This window comes from Gymnoscopelus microlampas (genome assembly GCF_963454915.1).
Source record: "Gymnoscopelus microlampas genome assembly, chromosome: 2".
Lineage (NCBI taxonomy): Eukaryota > Metazoa > Chordata > Actinopteri > Myctophiformes > Myctophidae > Gymnoscopelus > Gymnoscopelus microlampas.
The window spans coordinates 29,683,411-29,708,618 of NC_139939.1; the positions used below are offsets into that span (position 1 = coordinate 29,683,411).

At 40.9% G+C, this 25,208-nt stretch overlaps 1 protein-coding gene across 4 annotated transcripts; it reads left to right on the forward strand.

Moving 5' to 3' along the window:
- LOC311063252 (ETS-related transcription factor Elf-2-like) lies at window positions 1-24,562 on the forward strand. 4 transcript variants are annotated; one of them, XM_084082553.1, is made up of 11 exons: window positions 1-498; window positions 2,832-3,336; window positions 8,599-8,779; window positions 9,057-9,291; window positions 17,681-17,794; window positions 17,922-18,110; window positions 20,119-20,205; window positions 20,879-21,074; window positions 21,315-21,719; window positions 21,966-22,128; window positions 22,233-24,562. In XM_084082553.1, the coding sequence occupies exons 3-11, from the start codon at window positions 8,705-8,707 to the stop codon at window positions 22,872-22,874; spliced, it is 2,106 nt and encodes a 701-aa protein (XP_083938679.1). In that variant the 5' UTR covers window positions 1-498; window positions 2,832-3,336; window positions 8,599-8,704; the 3' UTR covers window positions 22,875-24,562. The 4 variants fall into 4 exon arrangements, with proteins under 4 accessions (XP_083938679.1, XP_083938678.1, XP_083938680.1 ...); XM_084082552.1 differs by lacking the exon at window positions 2,832-3,336; XM_084082554.1 differs by lacking the exon at window positions 2,832-3,336 and having other exon boundaries at window positions 1-278.
- Window positions 24,563-25,208: the final 646 nt, after the last annotated feature.

Here is a 25,208-nt window from a genome sequence, read left to right on the forward strand (position 1 = left end):
AGTAAAGTGACAAGTGGCGTTGACCTGGACCAGACCTGTGTGTTTGTGGAGGACCAGCCCCTAGTGTCCACCAGCCTTTTACTCATTTATCTACTTATTAAGGACGATTTATCCCTTCATTAACAACAGAGGCAACGTGCGCGTGTGTAGACACACCGTCATTTGGGGGATACATCGTAATGAAGAAAGAAGAGCAAAAGCAGCTAGCGTTCAGTTAGCAGCTAGCCTGTTAGCTTCAGGACTGATAGGGAACAACATCAACCAGACCTTACGGAGAGGTGACTGCATGTCACACACATAACACACACACACACACACACACACACACACACACACACACACACACACACACACATGCACACGCACGTGTGTGTGTATGTACACGCACATATACAACACAACGCACGTTAGCCAGCTCGCTAACAAACATCAACTCAACGGCAAACTAAAGTTAAAGTGCGTCCATCATCTGGTGAAAAGAAGGGGGTGTAAGGTCAGGTGAGGAACAACTGTCATATTTAATGTTAATAACGTTACTGTAAACTGTAATGTTAATAACGTTACAGTAATTTAATAACGTTACTGTAATGTAATGTTAATAACGTTACAGTATTGTTAACGTTACAGTAATTTAATAACGTTACTGTAATGTTAATAACGTTACAGTATTGTTAATACTGTTACAGTAATGTTAATGTTAATACTGTTACAGTATGTTGATATTAATAACGTTGCAGTAATGTTAATGTTAAAGTTAATAACGTTACAGTAATAAAATGTTAGTTTTTGGCCTATAGCCTATTTGCACAGTTAATGATCATGCTCATACTACAGTGTTCATAATATCTACAAGCTCATGCTCATACCTTGGTTCGCAAGCTTTTATATTATATGTCAAGGACCCCCAAATGTATATGATGTATTTGCCGGCGGACCCCAATCTGAAAATATTTAGTGCCAGGGACCCCATACAAAATGTGTGTTGTTATAGTGTTTGCAAAATATTCCACGTTTTTTTCAAGATTTTTTGAAAATAGCAGATCTACAAGCTGACAATGCATCGCACCATTGTAAGCTTGTAGATGTAATGTATGGAGGGTTAAAGTTGTTGTTCAACTGATTGTCCCCGGACCCCACTTTGAGAACCATGCTGCCTTACAGTAATCTTCACTTATACCGTGAACTAATCTTCATGTTCATATACATTACAGTAATGTAACGTTATAGTAATGTTCATATCATATGTATGTTTGTATAACTCATATCATATTATGTTAACGTTACAGTAGTGTTAATTAATGTAACACAGTAATGTTAATGTTCCTATATGTTACCGTAATGTTTATGTTCATGCGTTACAGTAACGTTCTTGATAATAGCTACATTTAGCCACTTTTGATCAAGTGTTTGTTTGTCAAGTTTGTCTGTTATTCCTTTTGCTGTTAGCTATGAGTTGTAGCAAGTGAACAAAAGCAATTTCTGCTGGGATGCAGCCAGATAGTTTGTGCGCAACATGTGGTTTGTGTGTTTATTTGGTACAGTATTTGCACTGTACTGTACATTCATCTTCTAACATGATGTGAACTGTTATTACATTAGAGCTGGATCATGATTCATTGAGAGTGACTGTATTATTGTAGTAATGCTGAACATGCTTAGTTGACATAACAGCCTACATAATTTACAATGTGCCACATGGCTCTTGTCCCTCTGGATTTGTAACAAACTGAAAGATTGTAAACAGGGGTGGTTTTCACAGACCTTTGATCAAAGTGTATGATAGCCAGCTGCCTTGATTTTCATATGCGGTTGACTCATTTTGTTTTATTGTTTGCAATTAAACTAATAAATGCTATAACAAAATGATGTGATATAACGATGACAAAAATCTGATAAAATAGAAAAGTCACACATCCATTTCTATCCATCCCTAACTACTCACTAAAATGTCCACGTATACGGCATACCATATATTATAAGAAGAGATTTTGATTATGAGTATTATTGTAATATAATAATGTTTGGCTCACTACAGTCGCTAGATTATCCTCTTGGCCAAATGAGCGTAGTTCACTGGAGGTTTGCTGCTCTACAGCTGCAGCGTTGCTTGAATGTGTTTGTGTTGGAGAGAGAGAGAAAGAGAGAGAGATAGAGAGGCCTGTAGGGCAAAGACAGGCACAGAACACGAGGGATGTGTTACCATGGTGATGGGATGGAAGGGGGACAGGGGAGGTTGGAGAGTGTTGATAAAGACACAGAGGGAGTGTTAGGTTTACTTATCAAACAGTAGGGCGGTTGTTAAGCGTGTGTGTGGAGTGGAAGAGAAGCAGAGGTTATTACTCAGAACACTGTAATTGAGATGGGGATTAATGTCTCACTTTGTATAGCACAGAATTCCTATTGTAATCACCCTGTTTGCTGGTGTTTGGTTTTGAATGAGACAGCATTTGATGGTAAGGAGAAATAATTTGTGTTGATTAGATAATTAGATAGACATCCACTGTAGAACCTGAAATGCTAATTGCTATCATGTCACCACCACTGTGTGTTAAGGGCCAGGCACAAGGCAGGGTGTTGTACTGTTAGCAACAGCCCTGGTCACTTGGAACAAAAGCTCTGCTGTTGAAGAATCATGTGATGGTGTGTGTGTGTGTGTGTGTGTGTGTGTGTGTGTGTGTGTGTGTGTGTGTGTGTGTGTGTGTGTGTGTGTGTGTGTGTGTGTGTGTGTGTGTGTGTGTGTGTGTGTGTGTGTGTGTGTGTGTGTGTGTGTGTGTGTGTGTGTGTGTGTGTGTGTGTGTGTTCTCCACCCTTGTCATGTGATCTGGGGGCAGGGCTGGGGCTGTGAAGTGCTGAGTCGCTCTGAGAGGTTCCTTCCACGACCACATGGAACAGACAGGGAGACACAGTAGCATTACAGACAGAGGCGTGAAGATGGATGGAACGGAGAAGGCTGACATGCCAGACAGATGGGATGAGAGAGTGAGAGAGGGACAAGTCTCGACTCAGAAGCATTCTCTGTCTGCCGAACAGCCAGACTCTGCATTTCTGTCATTCTTTCACTCTCCGCCTCCTCCATCCACTAATGTGGATTTTTAAACGTCAACCAAATGGAAGATGGAAGTCTACTTTGTGAATGTCACAGGCTCTTGATGGACAAGGCGGGTTTGGAAGGCTCCTCTTGTGTTGGGAATGTATCCATTGGGATTCCATGGAGGGAAAGCTGGCTTGTCAGAATGAATCTGCAGTTTTCTGAGCGGTCATGAGACTCTGACTCATTCACCGGCCGGAGTCATCATGGCTGTGTTGGAGTTGAGCGCCCTATCCTTTTTGACCCCGGTAAGATGAGGTTAGAGTTACAGGCTGCTTCAGTGTGTCCATTATTGATAAGCGTCAACGCAATCACTGACGGTTCTTGGCCTATTCGTTGGCGGGTTCTTCCGCTTGAAATCTGTAAAGTGGAACTAACTGTAAAAGTAGCTTAAGAGTTGCATGTACATGAAACTGAAAGTGTCCAAAGTTTATTGTGAACGTTTTACTGATTTTGTATTTCCATGCTCTGTTAATTTGGCAGCCACACACATGCAGTGTTGTAGTAGGTCCTGTAATACCAGTTTGTATGTATGTATAACTCGCAAGTCTGGTTTTCAAGTAACAAAAGTTAAAAGGTCCTGTTCGTGTGTAGTTTGTTGACCCAGTTCTCTGTGAACTATGCATAAGAATTATAGGGGGATTGAATAAGTGTGTGTTCAGGGTTAAGTTATTATTCAGACAAATCGATTTAGTCGACTTCTTTTTTGTTAAAAAATCTATTACATTATTTTGTGTTGATCAGAAAAGCTACTTCTCGGCTATTTGATTAACCTACACAAGTAAGATTAGGTTGGTTATTTGTTCTAAATGTTGGTTTTGATATATTTTTGTTTAATTGCCCAACCCTAATATATGCTCACTTTATCTAGACAAGGGATAAAAAATAAATAAAGGAACATGATGAGAGGTGGAGGGGAAAAAATGTGCCCGTCATTAAGATGTTTAGAGAGGGATTGGTCAGACAATAACGACAGAAACAACCTACGGTGCCCATTCACTACGCTACAATGTTTTGTGGCAGTGCCACGTCTGCTGCAAGGTGCATTGAGTGATACTGCTTAATACACACACACACACACACACACACACACACACACACACACACACACACACACACACACACACACACACACACACACACACACACACACACACACACACACACACACACACACTTTCTACACGCCTTCTACAGTATCTGTACCAAAAGTAGGAACTGAAAGTATGAAAGAACGGTTGCATTTGAAACGGTCAAACAATGCTGATAATGTAAGAGCAGAAAGAGAGGAAGGTGGCTTTATTTTCCTTTGGTAGGGTACTGTTAGTTTATTGTTTTGTTTTTTTGGATGATAATGAGTGACAATAAGGAGAGGTATTGCCCACGAAGGTAAAGTTCTGTTCTGGCCTGACAGCATGTACTGTAGGTCACCACTAATACAGTAGCTTCAGAAAATACTGTTCACTCATTGTTAAGCTTTGCTTGCCCACTTAGACATGTTGCTATACGTTGTTATACCTTTCATGCCGGGAACACATCTATGTCATTCTAGATGTTGCCATATATACGTATATATTTACTTCTCAGCCTCTGTAGCAGATGGACACATGAACTAAAAAGCATTTGAGAGCTTACACCTTACTGGAAATAACATTCATTAATATAATTCATTAATAATCTTAAAAGAATCAAGTAAATAACATAACAAAACAATATAAATATAAAGACTTTCTTATTTTATGTTTCCATCTGCTACAGAGGCTGAGGAATATCTTTCTTTGTGAACGTTGACAATTCTGTAGTTTTTCAGCAAGGGATTTAGAAGCCGTTTTTAGAATCTGCCTCAGGTCTCATGGGCTAGTTACAAAGACTGTTATGGGTAGTTTAACCCATTTTAGGCGGGAACCCTATTTGTAACTATACCTTTTGAAGACGGGAACCCCTTTTGGAACTTTTGAAAAAAACAAAAAAAGAGGCAATGCTCGTGGACTGTACAGTGCATAGACATTGTTGCTATGTACAGTATATAGCAACATACTTTTTTGAATACATATTTGAAGTTTTTCAGAAAACTTAGGTCAGGATTTAGAAGGCGTTTTTAGAATTGGCCTCAGGTCTAAATGGGTTAAGGGAGTAGGTCGGTGTTTCCATCTCGAGTTATGAGAAAGACTAACCTTAGTCTAGGAAAATATCCATCCTCAGAATTCATTAAACGACATTCAGCACAGTTTAAACTGAAGTCTAATTTAATGACAAAAGATAGATAGATAGATGGATACAGTATATACTTTATTAATCCCGAAGGATTTCTTTTCTGTTCAACAGCTCCAGTTGCAATACATTCATACAGATTGTCAATGAAAAAAAGCATGATGAACAAATATACATTAAATAAATGGAAATAGAATGCAGTAAAAAACTGTAAATGTAAGTTTTGATGTACGTTTTTTTTCAGTTCAGATGTTCAGATTGTTGTCAAGCGACACTCATCGAAAGCGTTGTGCAATGACATATAAATTAAACTTGTTTGTAGACACGCAGTCATCTTCTGGAACTGCTTAGTGACGGGCGCCAGCTGGAACTGCAGAGCAGTACAACAGTTGGGGAGTTGTTTGCTTCTGTGCATATTTTGGTGCAGTCTTCTTTATGAACTGTTTGTGATTTGGCACTGTTCACACACTGTTGAAGTAATGGATGATTAAAGAGAGTATGTATAACTGCACTACGGTCCAGCAGGCTCCAGCAGATGTTAATCTGTGAGAGCTGTCAGTGTGGGAGGATATGCCTGACATTGGGGTTGCCAAATACCTTTATGTCCACACTGAAACTCTGAAGTGACCTTTGATCATCCAAATGGAGTGGACAGTTCATAGATCAATGTCTGCCTTATGCTGTTGAATAATGTAACATTGGAGTTCCATTGACTTTGATTCCATTGTCTGTACCAGTGGAAGAGGGGGCACCAGCTCCAGCCTGATTCTTCAGTCATACAGCAGTACTGAACAAAGGCCCACCATGTGAGGACATATTCCATTAGCAGTTAGCGCCATTGGATTCATATAAAATTCACAATAGTCAACATTTAATATTAAAATGCATCAGAAAATGCTTGGGTGTACATTTTGCTTTCTCTTAGAACTGAGTGAATTGTAACCCCAATTACGCATACAGTAATGTATGTATGGATCATAGACTGTAGGTATGGATGCATGCATGTAGAACCCTTTTGTGCTCTCCCAACATAACTGGATCCTAACCGGGAGTTAGGACGCAGATAGATTGTGTTTGAGAGTTCTTTTATCTATTCTATTCAAATGACAGGGTTGGATTATTGAATTGGGAAGTAGTGTGTTTGCGCAGGTCAGAGCTAGCCTGGTAAACCCTCCCTCCAGAAATCTCATTTCCATTTGATTTCTGGAGTGAGTCTGGCCTGATCGCCCATTCTGCAATATTGGCTGTGGGCTGGAGTTGGGCGGGAGTAATACCGTTGACTGACCTTCAGCCAATGATCGTTTTTCCCCTTCAGCCAATCAGCAGTTCCTTTTTACCACCTCCAGACTATGTGACGCAACGGGACTTTTGAGACGGCCATGCCCAAAATAGGTTGCCTTATTGGGATACATGCGTGTCACTCCCCGCCGGTTCTCTAAATTTATATTTTTAAATAGGCTCTGTCATGATTAATTGACCACATATATGAAGTTAAACAACTAAATTCTATCCAAACGATATCTTAATAGTAAATTCCGTGCCTCAAAAAATAAGTTTAAGACCGTTTTAAAAACGAAAGTAAGAAGTGAAGGCACTCGGACAACAACAATGGCTGCCGTTCGTCTTTTGTCGGCTGCACTCAGGCTGCACTCGGCTTCATTCGGGCTCACTCGAACTCGCCACCTGATTGGCCAACTGTCGCTGTCAATCACAGAACGATGTGCGACGACGCTGATAGGCTCGTCAGTTTGGCGTACACAGCCAATATTGCAGAATGGGCGTTCATGCCAGACTCACTCCTGAAATCAAATGGAAATGAGATTTCCGGAGGGAGGGTTTACCAGGCTAGGTCAGAGCAACAGAACTCCACAACTCTGCAGCGGGCCTACTACATGAATGTAGATTCAGGTTTGATTCAGGACAGGTTTGATGTACCTCAGCATGTATTTGTACAATGCCTCACAACTCAAGAACATAATGTACCGTAGTCTGTGACTATGTCAAAGGAGGGCAACCTGCCCGTATCTTTCTCACATAGGGATCACTATAAAAACTCATGATCATTATAATGAATTGCAATTATTGGGATAATCACCCTCTCACTCTCTAGGCCACAAGGCTAGCAGTACTGTTTTATGACAGAAAGGTTCCAAAAAAAAGTCTTGGATTATGTCAGCCATATTGTTTTGGTGCCGGCGGTGTAAACAAAGGCTGCATATACCACCACTTAGGGAAGAAATTCATTAGTGATACTTCAACACTCTAAAATGTGTGTGTGTGTGTGTGTGTGTGTGTGTGTGTGTGTGTGTGTGTGTGTGTGTGTGTGTGTGTGTGTGTGTGTGTGTGTGTGTGTGTGTGTGTGTGTGTGTGTGTGTGTGTGTCTGCCTGAACCTGTGATATTTTATAATAAGGTAAGCTTATCTGTACACACCCGACCCATGGATCAACCCACACAGTGCACAATACTAGTCTGTATGCTCTTATCCTCCCCCTATCCCACAGAGTGGCCTTGGGTAGGATAGGGCCCATTGGTTATTAACAACTGTAGCTATGGCTATAGCTGTCCCTCTTCCATTGGATACTGTACGCAGGCACGCTCATGTGTGTGACAGAGTTGGCTTCCTGTTGGAGCTCCAGCTTCCTGTCTTGGCAGACAGTTACTTCCTGCAGGCCAAAGTCTTGGAGTGAAGATATGATGTGGGGGGGGGGGGGGGGTTAAATAACTTTAATGAGGCCTTGGAATTGACTGTGAGCAATAGGTTTACTACAGGACAACAACTGAGGTTGTTGTATTGTCTCATTAAAAAGAAAGCTTACATGGTTGTTTTTGTATTTGGGAGAAATACACAACTTTTTCAATGTTTCTCACAGTTCATAGGAAGCATCTTACCATTTGTTTTGCTGTTGATGAATCTGAAGCCTACATAAAGGAATGTCTAGAAGACAAATTATGTCCACTGCAATCATTATCTTAGCTTCACGCAGCATGGCCTTCCACTGTCAATGCTATGCAGATTTCAATGCATATCCTGAAACAAGTACCGTAATTTGATTGTCCCTCCTGTCTACGGAGAATACAGAAAATTGACTATATTTTTCACGTGATACCATTGTATGACAAAGTGTAGAATAGAGCTTAAATAGTTAATCAGACTAATCAATCTAGTTGATTATAAAAATATATCATTTTTCGTGTTGATTCATATACTGTAAATATATATATATATATATATATCATTTTTTAGATTGCTTAGAAAAGAAAATCAACTGTTGCATCCCTACTCTCGTCCTTTCTTTAGGGTCCACTGCTTACTGAGGAGGTGGAACCACTCCCCCTCCCCTCCACGACAGAGTCGCTGTGGCGAGGCCTTGGCAGTGAGTGCTGCTCCCAGAGGAGCATGAGTCATGACGTCGGTGGTTCTGGTTGACAGCGGGGGCTCAGTGGTGGAATACGTCACCGCTGAGGAGGACCCAGGCCAGGTGACACACACACACACACACACACACACACACACACACACACACACACACACACACACACACACACACACACACACACACACACACACACACACACACACACACACACACACACACACACACACACACACACACACACACACACAAAACTCTAACACTAAATAAGGCTTTCTTTCCTTCATCTCCCACCCCTTTGCCCTCTTTCCTAATACCTCATTCCGCCGTTGTCTCGCACAATCGTCCTCCCCCCGCCACTGTGCACGGCTCTCCCCGGCAGGAAGTAGAGTGTGATGTGGACTTGGAGTTAGAGGGGGAGGCAGAGGGGGAGTGTGAGGCTGAGGATGCCTATGAGGACTTGCAAGATGGAGAGGAGGTGGAAGAGTACCTACCGGTGATCGTAGAGGAGGTACCCAGCACCAGCTTCTCCGCCCAGGTGTTGGTGTTTGATGACGAGGCATACCTGGTTCAGGATGTGGGCGACGAACAGGAAGTGGAGACCCAGGCAGAGGCAGGTAAGAGGGAATGTGTTCATTTATTTTTTTATTTAATATGTCCCTGTACCTGTTGTGTTATGTAGTTTATGTTGGCTGGTACTGTGTATTGTGACATCTACGGTTCACGCTCTGCTGAGATGCACGGTTCTGAGAGCAGTGGATCTGTGAAGCTCTGGTACATGCTCATCCAGCAGATACAGTACATACCTCAGATAAGAGAGAGTAAAGGGCCATTCACACCAAGCACTTACATTCATTAAAAAGCATTCTAACTCAAGAGGATGGCAGAGTCCGCACCACAACTATAATGAAGACAATGATAAACGATATAGTTATCGTTACAGCACTTGGTGTGAACAGCGGCTTGTGAGGCAGGGGATTGGGAAGGCTAACAGTTGACCAACTTGTATTCTTGTTTTAACAACTGCAAAGGATGTTGTGTTCATAACAGCAATTTGATGCACTGACCACAAACAATAACGCACAGCTAATAATGCAACACAGTAAAAGTAGTCTGACTACTAAAGTGACATGTGTAGGCATTCTAGGTATATATGACTGACCTTCATGAAACAAATTATTAGAAACAAAAAGAGTAAGACTTAATAACAACAACATAAGGCTAATGTTTTCCCCCCTTTATTTACCCAGGGTAGGTATGCTGAGATCTATTTTTCAGCAACGTACTGCATCACCCTCACACAGACACACACATGCACACATTAAAACCTGGCCAGTACAACCACAGTCTTGGTCACTGAGCAGCTCCACTGGGGCCTTGCTCAAGGGCACTTCAGCTGTGTTGGTGGGGGCTGGGGGGGGAGGGGTAAGTTGTGGCCATACACTACCCCGATTTTTCCTGCCTGTCCGGGGGATCAAACCGGGAACCTTTCGGTCTTAAACAATTTCCTCTAACCTTTAGGTCACCACTGCCCCCTAGGATACAATCATTAATCAGAGCACTTTTGCGCAATAGTAGTACAATTTATGATGAATTCGATGTCAAAATCAGCAGAGGAAGGCACGGATCAACAACAAATTAACTCGCCTAAGTGGCGTTCTGTCTGTCTGTCTTTCTATTGACCTCCGATCTCTGCTCCTTTTCAGTAACCTTACACCTGACACACAATAATACCAAAATTGAGGCATATCTAGATCTTTATAACTGGTATTGGAACTGTACTGACTGATCTCAACTGCAAGCAATGCAATGGGTCGTACGACCAGTCGAGCGTATCAGTGGATGTGAAATTCCCTGTATACAAGACATATACAATGAGTCAGAGGGCCCTATCTTGCGTGCCGCCTTAACCCTTATGCCTAAACTTTTTTGCCGTTTCTTTTTAACCCCTCTTTTCTCCCCAATTATTCGTTATGCCAATTGATTCCTCCGCGCACACATTTCTGTGTTGTCAGTTGTCACTGCTGTTGTATCCTACTGACTCACCTGCAAGTGAAGAGCCCCCACCGGGAGGACGTAGAGCCTTCGTCCTACTCCTTCCGCCCAACACCTGCTGACAGGTGCTGCCCCGTAAGAGTACATGCAATGACCAATATCACCTTCTCCACTCGGCTTCCCTCCCCGAACATGGGCCAAATGTGTTCGCCTAGACACCCGACAAGGCCGGTTGCACCAAGGTGGATTCGAACCCACAACCTCTGTGGTGGTGGGCAGGGACTTTACCACTGCGCCACCCGAGCGCCTTTTTTAGCAATTTCTTACTATTTTGAACCTGACCCTGGAGTTGATCGTCATATAACGCCGCCCATGCTAGTGCTGCCCATGCTAGTGAGAACTTCTCTGACCAGTTTTGCACCAAGTAAGAATAGAAATGCAAAAAAAGGTGGGTAGAGGGAGGCTGTGAGCTGGGACTATCCAATGTAGCCCTAGAATGGCTGTGATATTACATACATTTCATGTATTCCAAATAGCCATAAATCGCTCCCATGCCCGACCGGGTAGCAGACTGATCTTCGTGGCATTAATCTTTGTTACGCTGTGTGTGTACTCACCCAACAATTAATTCCTGCGACTTGGAGTCAGATATTGTCCTCTACTTTCATATCCATTTGAATGTTCTGGCAGAAAACGTGTGTTTAGTAGTCCACTTTTCCACGAGCTGCACACGGACAACATTATTTGTCAGCGATGGGGCCCGAAATGATTGCTGGACTGAGCGAATGAAAACTTCCTTTGGGGAGCACTATGTATGGGGCACACAATTGACAGGTGCGTTGCGATTGGTGTGGGGCAGAGCCAATCAAGGAGAGTTTACGTCACCTCCGTCCACTTCTTCGGTCCTGAGGTCTTCTACATAGCCTTCTTCTGTTTCCTAGGCTGTGTGTTTTCCACTTCCTGTCGATTTCATTGGATATCATTGGTCATCTGACCAGTTTCATTGGATTTCATTGGATCAAATCAACAGGAAGTGGAAAACACACAGCCTAGGAAATAGGTGAATTGGCGAATAGTGACAAAGCCCTAAACCTGAAATTTACGGAATGCATTGGAGTCTATGGGCGTTTGTAACTATTTCCAGTTTACATGAACCACATGACCGACGCTGTTTCTGCCCCCAGTGCCGGAACTCTCTAATATAAGGCTCTGGTGTGGGGTAATTAATCACACCTGTCAATGGCTGTGTATTTGGAACACATGAAATGTATGTAATATCACAGCCATTCTAGGGCTATATCCAGGAGCAGGGACTATCTAATGAAAAAGCAGACGTTCCAATGGAAAAGCACCACATGTGTCACACTATTAACAAGCTCGGTCCATGTTGTTATGATGCATGTTTCAGAGAACAAGAAATTGGTTCTGGGCCTAAAAGCTGTCTAGAGCTTGAACAATAATGTTGCCTGTTTGTTCTTGACCAATGAATCCATTATATAGTATGAAGAGTAATATTTAATGTCGAATTTTCATGGACGAAGAGTTATGGGAATTAATTATGCAGGTTTTAACACTGTTATGATTAACTGCAGATGAAACTTTTCCCCTGGCTATGTCTATGATTATTTTTCATATAAGTTTTCCTTATGGTATTCACATATTGTATCCCCATTGCTTACTTGTAGGTAACAATACCTCTCTATATGCATTGAAATGCTACTTTTTTTTTTCCATTCAACCTTTATTTATTTTCTCGGGGATACATTGAGGGCAGAGCCCTCATTTTCAATGATGCCCAGATTACAAGCATAGTACAACAGTGTAAATAATAATGATGAATAAAAACAACAGGATAAACAAGTTATAAATGTGAAAACAAACCAACAGAATAAAACAGTAATAAAGACATCTTAATTAAAACAGTGACAATCTAAAACAACAAGATTGGCTAGCAAGTTTTTAAATTGACCCAGTGAGACCATTGAATCCCTTTTTAAAGTGCGTTGTAATTTGTTCCTGGTGAAGGGAGCGCTAAACCTGAAAGCTGATTTGCCTAGCTCGGTGTTGGCCTTGGGGACTAATAATGGGATGTATTCCTGAGAGCGTGTTTGATGGGTGGAAGTATTTGGTTTTAACAGTGATGAAATATATGTTGGGGATTTATTTAAAAGTGCTTTATAAATATATATGTACCAATGATGGTCTCGTCTCATGGAGAGAGAGGGCCATCCAACTGTAGTGTATAAAGTGCAATGATGTGTGTTGTATGGAGGCGTGTGTGTGGTGGTAGAGGTAGATGACATCTAGGGGCTTAAGGGTGGTGGTAGCAGCATATCTATATATGATGTCCCCATAATCTAGGACTGAGAGTAGGATAGCCTGTATGATTTTTTTCCTGCAAAATAAAGGGAAAAACTTAAATGTATCAGTTAGGGGATGTATCACAGATGAAAGGTTTTGTATTCATTTTCTTATAAATCAACTTGGATATTTTGTTCTATAACAGATTTTAAATGCATCTTTGTCATTTATCATTTTTCCACAACTGGCTATTCATTATAGCTTGGCTGACTTTTTCTGGCAGTGACTGAAGTAAATTGAAACACTGACATGGTACAGTGAAGATTCAGTTTTGTCCATAATAGCATGTGCCACAGGGTAGACACTGCCACCTTGTGGAAACTCTTGCAGATGAAATACTCATTACTGGACAGTCACTGTATTGTGTAAAATTAATTTCCTACTCAGAATTCTGCAGACATAGAGATGGTTTAACATTTTTGAAATAGTAAAAGTAATTAATTTAAAATACAGTATAAACCTTTTTTAATTTATTGTTTATAACTTGCATTCACATAGTTCAGTTCAGTTTTATTTTCGGATACTGGACAAATATTGTATGAAAGTATACAATTCATTCAATTTAAGTTTATTTACAAATTAGCAATAATAATAACGAATCAAACAAAACAAATCAAACAAAGTAAACTAATTATAGTCCATTTGGTGATTCACATCATATCGCAAGACTCCTGGGTTGAAGAGGTTCCAGGTACTTGGAAATATTTGTATTGCTTAAAGGGATTTCATAAAAAAAAAGTGTCATTTTATCGTCTACTCAGGCTTATGTGAGCCCCCAGACAGTTTAAGTTGCTTGATTCAGTATTTAGATATTTGATATTCAATTAATCAGACACGCCCCCTTCCTATACAAACTCATTATAATTTCAAACTCCATTTGTAACATTCATCAAAAACACCAGTCCTAAGTCCTTGGTTCTGGTGACTCATCCTGCCCTCCAAATACGTGTTTTTTTATCATTTATTTTGTTTTATTTTTTTATTGTATTTATTTTTTTCCCCCAAAAAAATATAAAAAATAAATGAAAAAAGTAATTGAAAAAACACGGTCTCCTCACGTATTAGAATGACAATATCAGTCACCAGAACCAAGGATGGGTGTTTCCGATTAATCTAACATGGTTAAAATGGAGTTTGAAATTACAATGGGTTTGTGCGAGCGTGTCTGATAAAATGAATATCAAGTATCTAAATACTGAATCAAGCAACTTAAAAACTGTCCGGGGTGCTCCCAAAAGCCAGAGTAGACCCATTGACCCATTTTTTGGGGGAAAGTGAAATATCCCTTTAATCTATATTAAGCCGCATACAGCAAGTGAGTTTGACCGAATTATGAAATGTATAAATAATTAGTTATTATTGGTTTTAATTACATTATTTTTTTGTTGGTGCTATACTTACACTTGATATTGTTAAATTGGCAAATTTGTCATGGACATTTAGGGTTATGCGCAATTATCTATTTGTCCTGAATGAACTAAATACTTTTCTTTGACAAATATAGATAATTAGTTAAATACTCAAATAAATAAATAAAATGTATTTATAGCATAGCATAACTAGATACAAATTTGCAAAGCAATTCTGGTAAATTGCCACTACACTTTAAAAATCACTGCTAAATAAGGTGTCATGAGAGCTTCTGTCTGAATTTTGAGTGTAAAACATGTGCAAATTACACAAGTACAAATATAACAGAGCCAATGCTGGCGATTCGTTCCTCTTCCTGTGTTTTTGTTGACGTCCTTACTACGCAAGAGACCGGAGGATTTCCTGTGTGTGGCAGCGGAAGCTTAATATGTCCGCCGCTGTTGTGTGCGTGCTTGAATTCGAGGAGCTTTCCTTTAGCGGCGGAGTGATCTGAACTAGTAGCTGCCTATGCAATTCAGTCAATGTGAATCTGCAGCAAGCAAGGGGGAGAACATGGCGACTTCACTGCATGAGGGGCCCGCAAATCAACTCGATCTGCTCATCAGAGCAGGTAACGCACTGGGGAACGTATGAACCACCTCGATTCGGGAGGAATCGATAGCCTCGTCCTGTGTGTTTTTCCACGGGGGTCCGCCGCGGCCCCGGTCCGCTTAAGTAGTTTGGTGAAGTAATGGAGGGCAATCAGGAAGTGATCACCTTGGTAGCAACCTGCATGGCGTCGCTACACGGGTTTCTCCAAATCCGATTTAAACCGTGTAAAAGTTTGGTGTGGCTCGTGAGGCTGCAGGTTTAGATGCCGTTCTGCATGGAGTGTGAGGTGCATAGTGTAGTGTGATCCGCATAGTCGGGGGTTTTCAAGATAACTGTTTGCTGCTCGGCTCTGACCAAACCAGGAAGTGTACAGATGTTGTCTTTCCTACGTCTTTGCCACGCTGTCTGTGTGTCGGAAGGACATGTGGATGTATTTTTATCAACACGATTCCGCAGTGCGATGTAAAAAAAAAAAGTCAAGCCACTTACTACTATTAATCGACATTAATGGTAATTTAATAGTGTCATCGGTTTATTTTTCTGCAGTTAGAATTAATTATATAAGTATCATCACTATTCACATTATGTACGAATAACAACTTCGCGAACTGCTCTCGTAATGACTATGCTGTAAGTGTCGGGTGCAGTACGTTAGTCCGACAGCGCATTCCTCCGAGGGGTATATAGTTGTGGATTTCCAGATGTTTGTAATGTGGTAGCCTTTGATCAAGACTATTTTAGATGTATTTTGTCGAGTCTGACTTTTACTTTCAAAATCGACAAAATACACGTATGATAGTCTTGATCGAAGGCTTGCAATGTGGATGTGTTTGTGCTGTGTCAGGTTACATGTGTGTTGTAACTGTAAGCCCCGGTGCGGCTGAACGTGGGACGGCCTGGCAGCCTCTTTCTCTCCCATGGAGGAAGAAGCGTTTCAGCTTTCGATGTATCGACCAGCACCTTGAAGTTTAGTCGATTTCATGTCGCTTGGGTTATTTATAATTATTATTATTATGGTCTAATATTGCCTGCATGTGTTTTCCCCCCTTCCTTCTTTCTTTTAAAACATTTTTTGGACTATGTTTATAGTTTTCCAGGCTTTTTTTATTGCCTCAGTCGATGGCGGAAGCATTGTTATGCGTACGGGGCGGGTGCAAGATTGATTGACGGGTATTAGTAGTCCAATGACGGACTTGGGGGTGTTAGAAGCGCTGCCCAGAACCTATCAGAATTCACCGGGGGTTGGCCCAGATGAGTGAATCAGCCAATGATGTGCGGGGCGGGTGTTGAGTGACGGGGGGGATTTGTATTTGTCTTCGAAGAGAACTGGAGGGAAAGGATCGAGTGTAAACACGGAAGTCAGAAGAGACGGTACTACTTTCTGCCCGTCTTTCTGCTATCCTTGGTACTACATTCTTGACTTTATTCCTCAGTTTTATTGATACAGGAGAATGTGAATGAACATTTCCTTCCAGTTTACATTGAACATATTGTATATTAAAATTTCTAATGACTCCCAACAGTATAATCATTACATGGTACCATAATAAAAAATCATAGTAATTATCAATTAAATAATCCGAAATACCTATGTAGGGTATGTGTGTGTGTGTGGGTGTCTATCTATATATATAAATATATAATAATTTACTATATAGGTCAATACAATCTGAAACTCTCTGACCTGTTGCCCTTTAGTGTGCTTACTACAGCACTCTGCCTGGTATCAAGGGCAACTAGGCAGCCTATAGGTTCTTTGCTCTGGTGGTGTCTTCTAGTGTGACATGTTTGTTTGTATGGTGGTCTGAATGAGTGGGATAGTCTAAAGATAGACCTCTCCTCTCCCCTATGTTATGCCTGTTGCCTCAGTCTGATAGCCAAACATGGACAGAGAAGGGTGTAACAGGATCTAACATCTACCACCAGTGATTGACAGCAACAGCAGATGCCCAGGGTGCCAAATGGGCTGCGTACCGTTTCTCTATTCTCTATTTAGTCAGTTGACTGAATATTTTTTGGGGTATTGAAGTATAAAATAAAATCCATTCCATTCTGATAAATTGCATCCAACCTTTTCTTGCCTCAGTTGGTCATTTCCTCAAGGATGAAAGCGTAAATGTATGCTCAATAGAGGTTTCTCGTGGCTGGCCCTGACAGGTTATCGCTGATCTTGTCGAACAGCTGTAGGCTTAGTTCACACTTTTTCCCTGACAACATGGAGCCAATGAAATGGCTCATTGGCTCCAACTTTTAAACCTGTTACACCTCAGATCCAGAATTTGTCCTCAAACTTCCCACCGGGTTAACATGTTGGATGTTTTGTAATCTTTATTTAAACTGAGCCAATACCACACATATTAATATAAACATGCAAAAGAATGAAACCATTCAAACTGTGAAGAAAGTTATACTTTCTTACAACAGAATTACACAATCTATCTCTGATTGTTTGCCTTTGCAACAAGAACAGAACTGATTGCTAGGGGGCGCCAACTGACCTGTTTCTGTGTGCTAATGTTTGCATCACCATGTTACTGTCAGTGGAGGTGTGAGGTGTGAGGTGTTCAAATATTCAAAAATATTGAATGTAAATTAAATGGGTGCAAAACTGTTGCTCATTTGGACCAGAGTATCAGTGTTTTTCATTGTCACATGTTGATTTGTGTGTCACTGTGTATGTTCCTTCAGTGGAGGCTTCTGTCCATGGCACCAGTATTATCCATTGCTCTGACAAGACCATCGAGGCAGCGGAGGCTCTATTACACATGGACTCACCTTCCAGCTTCAGAGACCGCGGTCTAGGTAAACGGTCTAACAATTATAATACTGACACTAGTAATGTAATAATACTGTTTAAAGCAAGATTAATATGAATAATAATCAAAATGTTAGTATTCATCAAAATCTCGTAACTTTTTTGCTGCTTCAGATGTGTTTGTTCCACCTTGCGTCTCGACGCCGGACTTCCTCCATGCGGCTATGCGTCCAGACGTGATGACTGAGACGGTGGTGGAGGTGTCAACAGAGGACTGCTGTGAGGAGGACGAGGAGATGATGGTCACACTGATGGAGGAACCTGAAGCCGAGCCCGACCATGAGCCCGCCAAGAAGAAGAAAGGTATATAGGAGAACAGCTTCATCAAAGTAGCTTCAGTTTTTGTGGCTACTGGGTTATTTATTAAATGCTTCCTGTGCAGATCTGGTGGAAAATCTGGGAACTGCAAAAATGTGTCATTTGAGATAGTGTGAGAAAGGGTTGTAACCATTTTAGCAGCGATACGGTACGCATCATGATACATGTTTGATGATACATGTACAATATTTGTTCATTAATGGCGATACGATACGATTCAATAATTTTTGAATCGATGATACAGTAACTATTTAGAAAAAGAAATGTATCTGTGTAAAACATGTGGACAGTGCAGTTTTTTAAAGGGAAAATGTTGTTATGAATATGAAAAAGTAAACGCGATGATTCACTGGACATTGTAATATTTGAACACATGTGGACAAACTGGCACCTTGCCATGAACACAGATTACACTCATTTATCAATAGACCAAGTGAAGCGATATGGAATGGAAAAGTAATGAAACCCCTCTTTTTTCTTCTTAAAGTTGCTTAGTACTTAGTATCGATACAATCGATTATTTGCTTTGCAAAACGATACGATACAAAGTCAAACGATACGATATGTTGCTGTTTGCATATTGATACAGTTCAATCGTTAAAATTAAAATCGATGCTTTGTAAAATTGTGGAATGTTTATCGAGTAGCTCTTAGATGAATTATGACTATTGAATAGTGCAGTTTTGAAAATAGCTGATCTACAGACTCTTGTTAGATAATTTAGATCAGCAATATTTAAAATGTTTACCTGTGGAACCAAGTGCTTGTCAGAGTGGGGGTCCCCAGTTCAAATATGATTATTTTGGGGGTCGCGGCCTGAAAAGGTTGAGAACCACTGGAATATGGTACCGAAGTCTTGATGTCAAACCCATGCCCCCTGGGCGTTTTTAAATCACATCATATAAGAACTGCTGATGCTTCATAACCACATGAGTAAAATTGCCTGACCAATTTATTTTTCATTTTTGGAGCACAGTTCTTATATGACGTGATGTTGAATGGGAAAAAAACACCTCCGTGACCATGGGGGTGTGGTTTTTGACGTCGGACTCTATGCTCTATTGACAGCCAGAAACTGACCCAGACCTCAAGCCAAAACCAGCAGCTCAACAGCATAGTCTATGAGCCAGAGCCCCAAAATTGAGCAATGATTTTCGAAAGAGTGGGCAAAACCATACCTATATTACATTGTTTATAGGGTCAATATAAGTAAATAAATATATGATAACCTTTCCACAGGAGCAGCTTATTCATATTTATCACACATTTTGTTATTTTCCCCATACGTACATGACAGGTGAAAAAATTACAAAATTTGAAAAATAGTTATCATAATGAAACCTCCCCAGTTGATTACTTACATGAAGACAATAATTTATCGTTTTACAAGTTTTCTGAAATTGTATATTTAAATATGCAAATTAGGCATTTAATCCATGAGCCAGAGCCCAAAAATTGAGCCAGATATTGCATATTCCCTCGTTAAAACTCCAACATCTTAACAAAATGAAATAAGAATGTTCACTCTGGCTTTGTCCAATGTTCCAGTGTTGATTCTGGAAAATTCGGGCATATTTTCCTAATGCCTAATTTGCATATTTATATATACAATTTCAGAAAACTTGTAATACAATAAATCATTGTCTTCATGTAAGTAATCAACTGGGGAAGTTTCATTATGATAAACAATTTTTTTAATTTTGTCATTTTTTCACCTGTCATGTACGTATGGGGAAAATAACAAAATGTGTGATAAATATGAAAAAGCTGCTCCTGTGGAAAGGTTATCATATATTTATTTACTTATATTGACCCTATAAACAATGTAATATAGGTATGGTTTTGCCCACTCTTTCGATAATTAAATCTTGTCTGGCTCATGGACTAGCAGTGCCTTTACGGCAACCTATTGGCACCATCTAGTGGTTTACTTAGAGCCTATTGGCTAAGTTAGTCACTTATGCTCATCAGCCTTCATTTGTCTCACTTGTAGCTGGACGAAAGCCAAAAACACACCAGTCATCAATGTCCAATGGCTCGCCAGACGTGGGCATCAAGAAAAAGCCCAGAGAAGGAAAAGGTATAGACCACATTCACCATTATACTCTTTATTTTCTCTTGACAAACTATTGTATAACCAGTACATAAAACACAAAATAATTGTAATGGGTATTAAGTTAACCCATTTAAGATCTGGAACGCATCAGAGTCATTTTTTGATTTGAACTAAAAAGCATTATTTTACACTTTGGCTATTCAAAAATAGCAGATATACAAGCTCATAGCGCTGCACAGCGTGCCGCGCTACGAGCTTGTAGATCTGCTATTTTTGAAAAATCGTGAAAATGTAAAGCGAACATTTTAACTCAAATCTTTGCTTCTGGGGGTCCTTGGAACAAAATATTTTGAGATGGGGGTCGGCGACCAAATACATATAATTTTGGGGGTCCTTGACATGAAATAATTTGAGCACCACTGATATAGAAACATAGGTTCAGGTCTTAATGGGTTAAAGGGACATACAAGCAGCATACACAGTAAAATCCTCAATGTGTATTTTATCCATTTGTAACCAAATCCATTTGTACACTAAGTTCAATTAACACGGAAGAATTTACTGTGTACTAAAGGTGTGTGTGTGTGTGTGTGTGTGTGTGTGTGTGTGTGTGTGTGTGTGTGTGTGTGTGTGTGTGTGTGTGTGTGTGTGTGTGTGTGTGTGTGTGTGTGTGTGTGTGTGTGTGTGTGCTTTCCAGCAGGTAGCACTACATACCTGTGGGAGTTCCTACTGGACCTCCTCCAGGACAAGAACACATGTCCCAGGTACATCAAGTGGACCCAGAGAGAGAAGGGCATCTTCAAACTGGTCGACTCCAAGGCTGTGTCCAAGTTGTGGGGCAAACACAAGAACAAGCCTGACATGAACTATGAGACAATGGGACGGGCTCTCAGGTGAGAACAGGATTTCATTTTTGCTATTCTCTATATCCATTCTGTGAATTTAATCATAACGTTTATATGATTTCATAATTCAGTTTTATTTCATGTCCTTCCAGTAAGTACTTACAGCAGTTGTAAAAGTGGTGGACTTGGAAATACATTCTCTATTCTTCAGAGAGGATTTAAAGATCAGAAATAACTGCCTTTTTTAAAAGATCTAACATTGCTGTACTGCCAACTCTCCTCCACCAGGTATTACTACCAGCGTGGCATCTTGGCTAAGGTAGAAGGCCAGAGACTGGTCTACCAGTTCAAAGAGATGCCCAAAAACATTGTCATTATTGACGATGACAAAGCAGATGTCCCCAGCCCTGACCACCTGATGGTCTCGGAGACGGCCATGTCCTACGAGCGGGTACCGCCACCGTCAGACATGCTGCTCCAAGTGTCTGAGGTGACACACTCCAAGAGGCCCAACATCCTTAGGGGCGGTGGGAACAGAACGACCTCTGTCGCCAAAGGCAACAAGCCAGTGGTAGGGGGTGGCACAGTGATGTCAGCAGGGATGCCGAGGATTGTGACCGTTTCTGCTGCGCCAGATGGGAGCCATACACAGCATTCTCACACAACCATCATCTCCACAGCCTCTGGGCCCAGGTTAGACGGACTTATCTACATACCTTGGATCAGGTTCTGATGTTAATATATTATTCCTATGTATGAGGTGCAAAGGCTCCAAATCCAGTCGAGAAATTAAGGTCTGAAAAAAGTAAGGCATTTTGGAATAGAAAGAAACAAGATAAACCCTTGTTGGTGGCATTATCAACATTTTCTTTCAACAGCAAACGTTGACTGTAAATTATGATGTGATATCGAAGGCTAACCGCATTTCCTGGTCTGCAGGACAGTACGTGTCGCTATGCAAGTGCCAGTAGTCATGACAACATCACTGGGCCAAAAGATCTCCACAGTCGCCATGCCGCAGGCAACACATAGCCACGCAACACTCCTTGCCAACACCTCTCCCATCAGCACGGCAACTGGCACCGGCAACTCCCAGCAGAAGGTCTATAAATTATTGATTTGTTCATGGCTTTGCTCAGAATAATGTCCAATATTGAGCAATATCCAGATATACACTGTTTTCTTTAAATACTGTTATTTCCCCAGGTGGTAATCCAGACCATCCCCACCATGGTACCTGCCACAGCAGAGAATGGAGACAAGATCACTGTCCAGCTGGCCAAGATCATCACCATCCCTGCCCACCAGTTAGCTCAGTGTCAGCTCCAGCACACTACAGGTGTTGCCGGCTCCGCCAAGCCCAGGTTTGGGACATCCCCAGCAGGCATTAGCCTGCTTGGAGGGCCCTTGACGGTCAGGGCCCTGGCCCCGGGAACACAGGTGATGAGACTGGCTGTGCCGGCTCATCAGCAACAGCAGACAAAACAGACTCTGGTGGTGTCACAGGCAGGTTGCGGGCCCGGAGTGGTTACAGCAACGACAGCCAATCAGACCGGGCAACCTCATATCATCAGTGGCATCATCAAGGGCTCAGAGCTGCTGATAGGGGGGATGACACACTCAGCTGGGGTCGGGGCAGAGAACGTGAAAGCGGCTACCGTCCAGGTCCAAGCTGTCCAGGTGCCATTGTCACTGACACTCCAGCAGAGCCAACCACAGCTCCAAACTGTACAAATCCAGAGCCGTTCAGATACAGTGGTAGCTAGCAGATCAGCGGAGAGCGAGGTCGTACCTGTCGTCAAAACTGAGGAGCCCGTCGTCATCAAAATCGAGGAGCCAGAGTGTTGAAACATGCTGAGAAATGTGTGTTAGTGTGTCCCACACACACCCCTATACCCACATTAGCCTCCACCTCTGTCGGAGAGGCTTAGTTTGTACAGCCTTGATGTCAAGTTTTCCTCTTATTCTAACCAGCAACAGTCTGATAGACTTTAAAGACTTCTAAAGTCCCCTTCTTTTAAGCCCCTTCACCCGACACCCTTCCGAACAGAACCTCGCTGAACTCAAACTCACAGAAGAGCCTCTTCTGACAGAACCTTCATGCACATAGCTTCAGTCATACAGATCCCTGCCACAGACTCTGAAATGACTGCTTCAGAAGGACGAAAGGGACCAACCTTGAATCACTACATTCTTATCCTCCCAATAGAGCGCTGTCACTGACTCGCACTTTTCAAAATGGACAACTTTGGGGTGAAAAGAACTATCTGAAACACTACAGAACAAGGCAAACGATTAGAACCAACCAAAATGTGAACTGACAAATGAAAAAAGAAAGAAAAAAAGATGAATTGGGGATGTAAGGAAGCATAGCTTTTTGTATAAAACATTGTTTCATTTTTAAACCAGCAACTTGTTTCTGACTATCACTGTGCAGATCTAGGTATGGCCGGTGGCCGGTGCTATTCAAGTCCTACATGTCAAGAAAACATAATAATGAGGAGAAAGCAGAGCTGGCAATGATTTAACATATGAAAAGGGACTTGTGTGTGTGTATATATATATCTACTATACAGTTTATGGAGCTAAATATAACAGAACAGCCTTAGATTTTAAGTTTTACTTATTTGTTTCCTGTAATGTCTGTACAGTAAGCTGATATTTTTGTTTTTGTTTTGATACCTTGTACCAAGCACAGTATTATTGAAAATAGGGCAACTCATGTTTGTATTGTAGTTTCCTTGCCTCGCTTATCAAACCCTTAAATTGTCATTTGAATCTAATCTCATAGATCTTAGGATCTGGAGTTGTTAGGAGAAACTCCAGGCATCTGAATGTCAGATTTATATTTAAGTGAAGGGTTGGTTGACATTTCTTACACCTCCTTTTCTTTCCCCCCTGAAGTGTGCTCTCTTCACAATCTTAAATGGGCTGACTGCATACAAATGTAACGGATTGCATGTCTGAGCACATGCATGCAGCAATGTCCCTTTTCGAGTCCATTTAAGATTATGGATGCATGTCAACTTAAAACACTTTCAACTTTGCGTCCGTATTTTGGGCATATCATAGGAAATTTGTTTCAAAAAATGGCAAAGATATCCTATCTGCCAGATCTGTGCGCCGCAAAGCGACATGTGAGCTTGTAGATGGGCTATTTGCACCACACACCACCATCATTCAACAAAGTATAAAATAGGGCTTATTTCGTTATGGAAAAAAAGGAGAATGGAAATTATGCAAGGCTGTAGTTACCGCCTCATTTAAATTATGAATTATAAACAAGATTTCCATTTCTTGTTGCTCATAATGGGTCAATTGACTGGTAAAGACCACCATTTTGACTCTGCCCATACATTTCCTTTTACACTTTGCTTTTTCTTGGTAATCTAAAAAGAGGAATATAGAGAGGTTTGTGTTCAGACTGAACTGTTTGTATATTCAACATTTGAAGTATATTCTATTTTGTTGTACTCTTGTTTCAAAGTGTATTCAAGTAGATTTTACTGAAATATAAAATGACATTTGAAACCTAATGAATGTTCTTCCTATTACTTCAAGGAATGTTTGTCCACAACCCAAACCAGGGTAGTAAAGTGTACACAGTGAAAACACTGGCTGATAGTGATGACTCATCCAAGATTAGTCAGAAAGGTAGTATGTAGTGGTAGTAATCCTGGTTTAAAATAACAGACTGCTTGTTTGGGTAGAGCAAGGGAATCTTGTTAAACAGTGATAACGTGACTCTTACCAAGTTTAAAGGAAGCACAAATTATTATAATGCATTAGGCAGCTTATTTGTCACACAGGCAAGTTAATCTCAATTGTCAATGTTTCATTGTCCCTAAAGAAAAGTATAGTTATGCGACTGAATTGATATGAATGGTAATAGATTTCTTATACCGTAGGTTAGTTCTTCATCGAATGAGTCATTTGCAATCCACCACTACCTTTAAATTGGGAATAATTAGGTTAACTATTTACATCAATTAACCCCTAACTAATATTGTTAATGGTAAATGATCTTTCCACTTACGTTATGTTTTACAATACTGGCCTAACATGAAACAGATTATACTTTATAACATAGGAAGAACAATGGAACCCAACAAAAGCATAATTCAAAAACACTTGTTCATTCACTGTCATACTGTATTGAAAAAGTCCAGCTCTTTAAGCCAC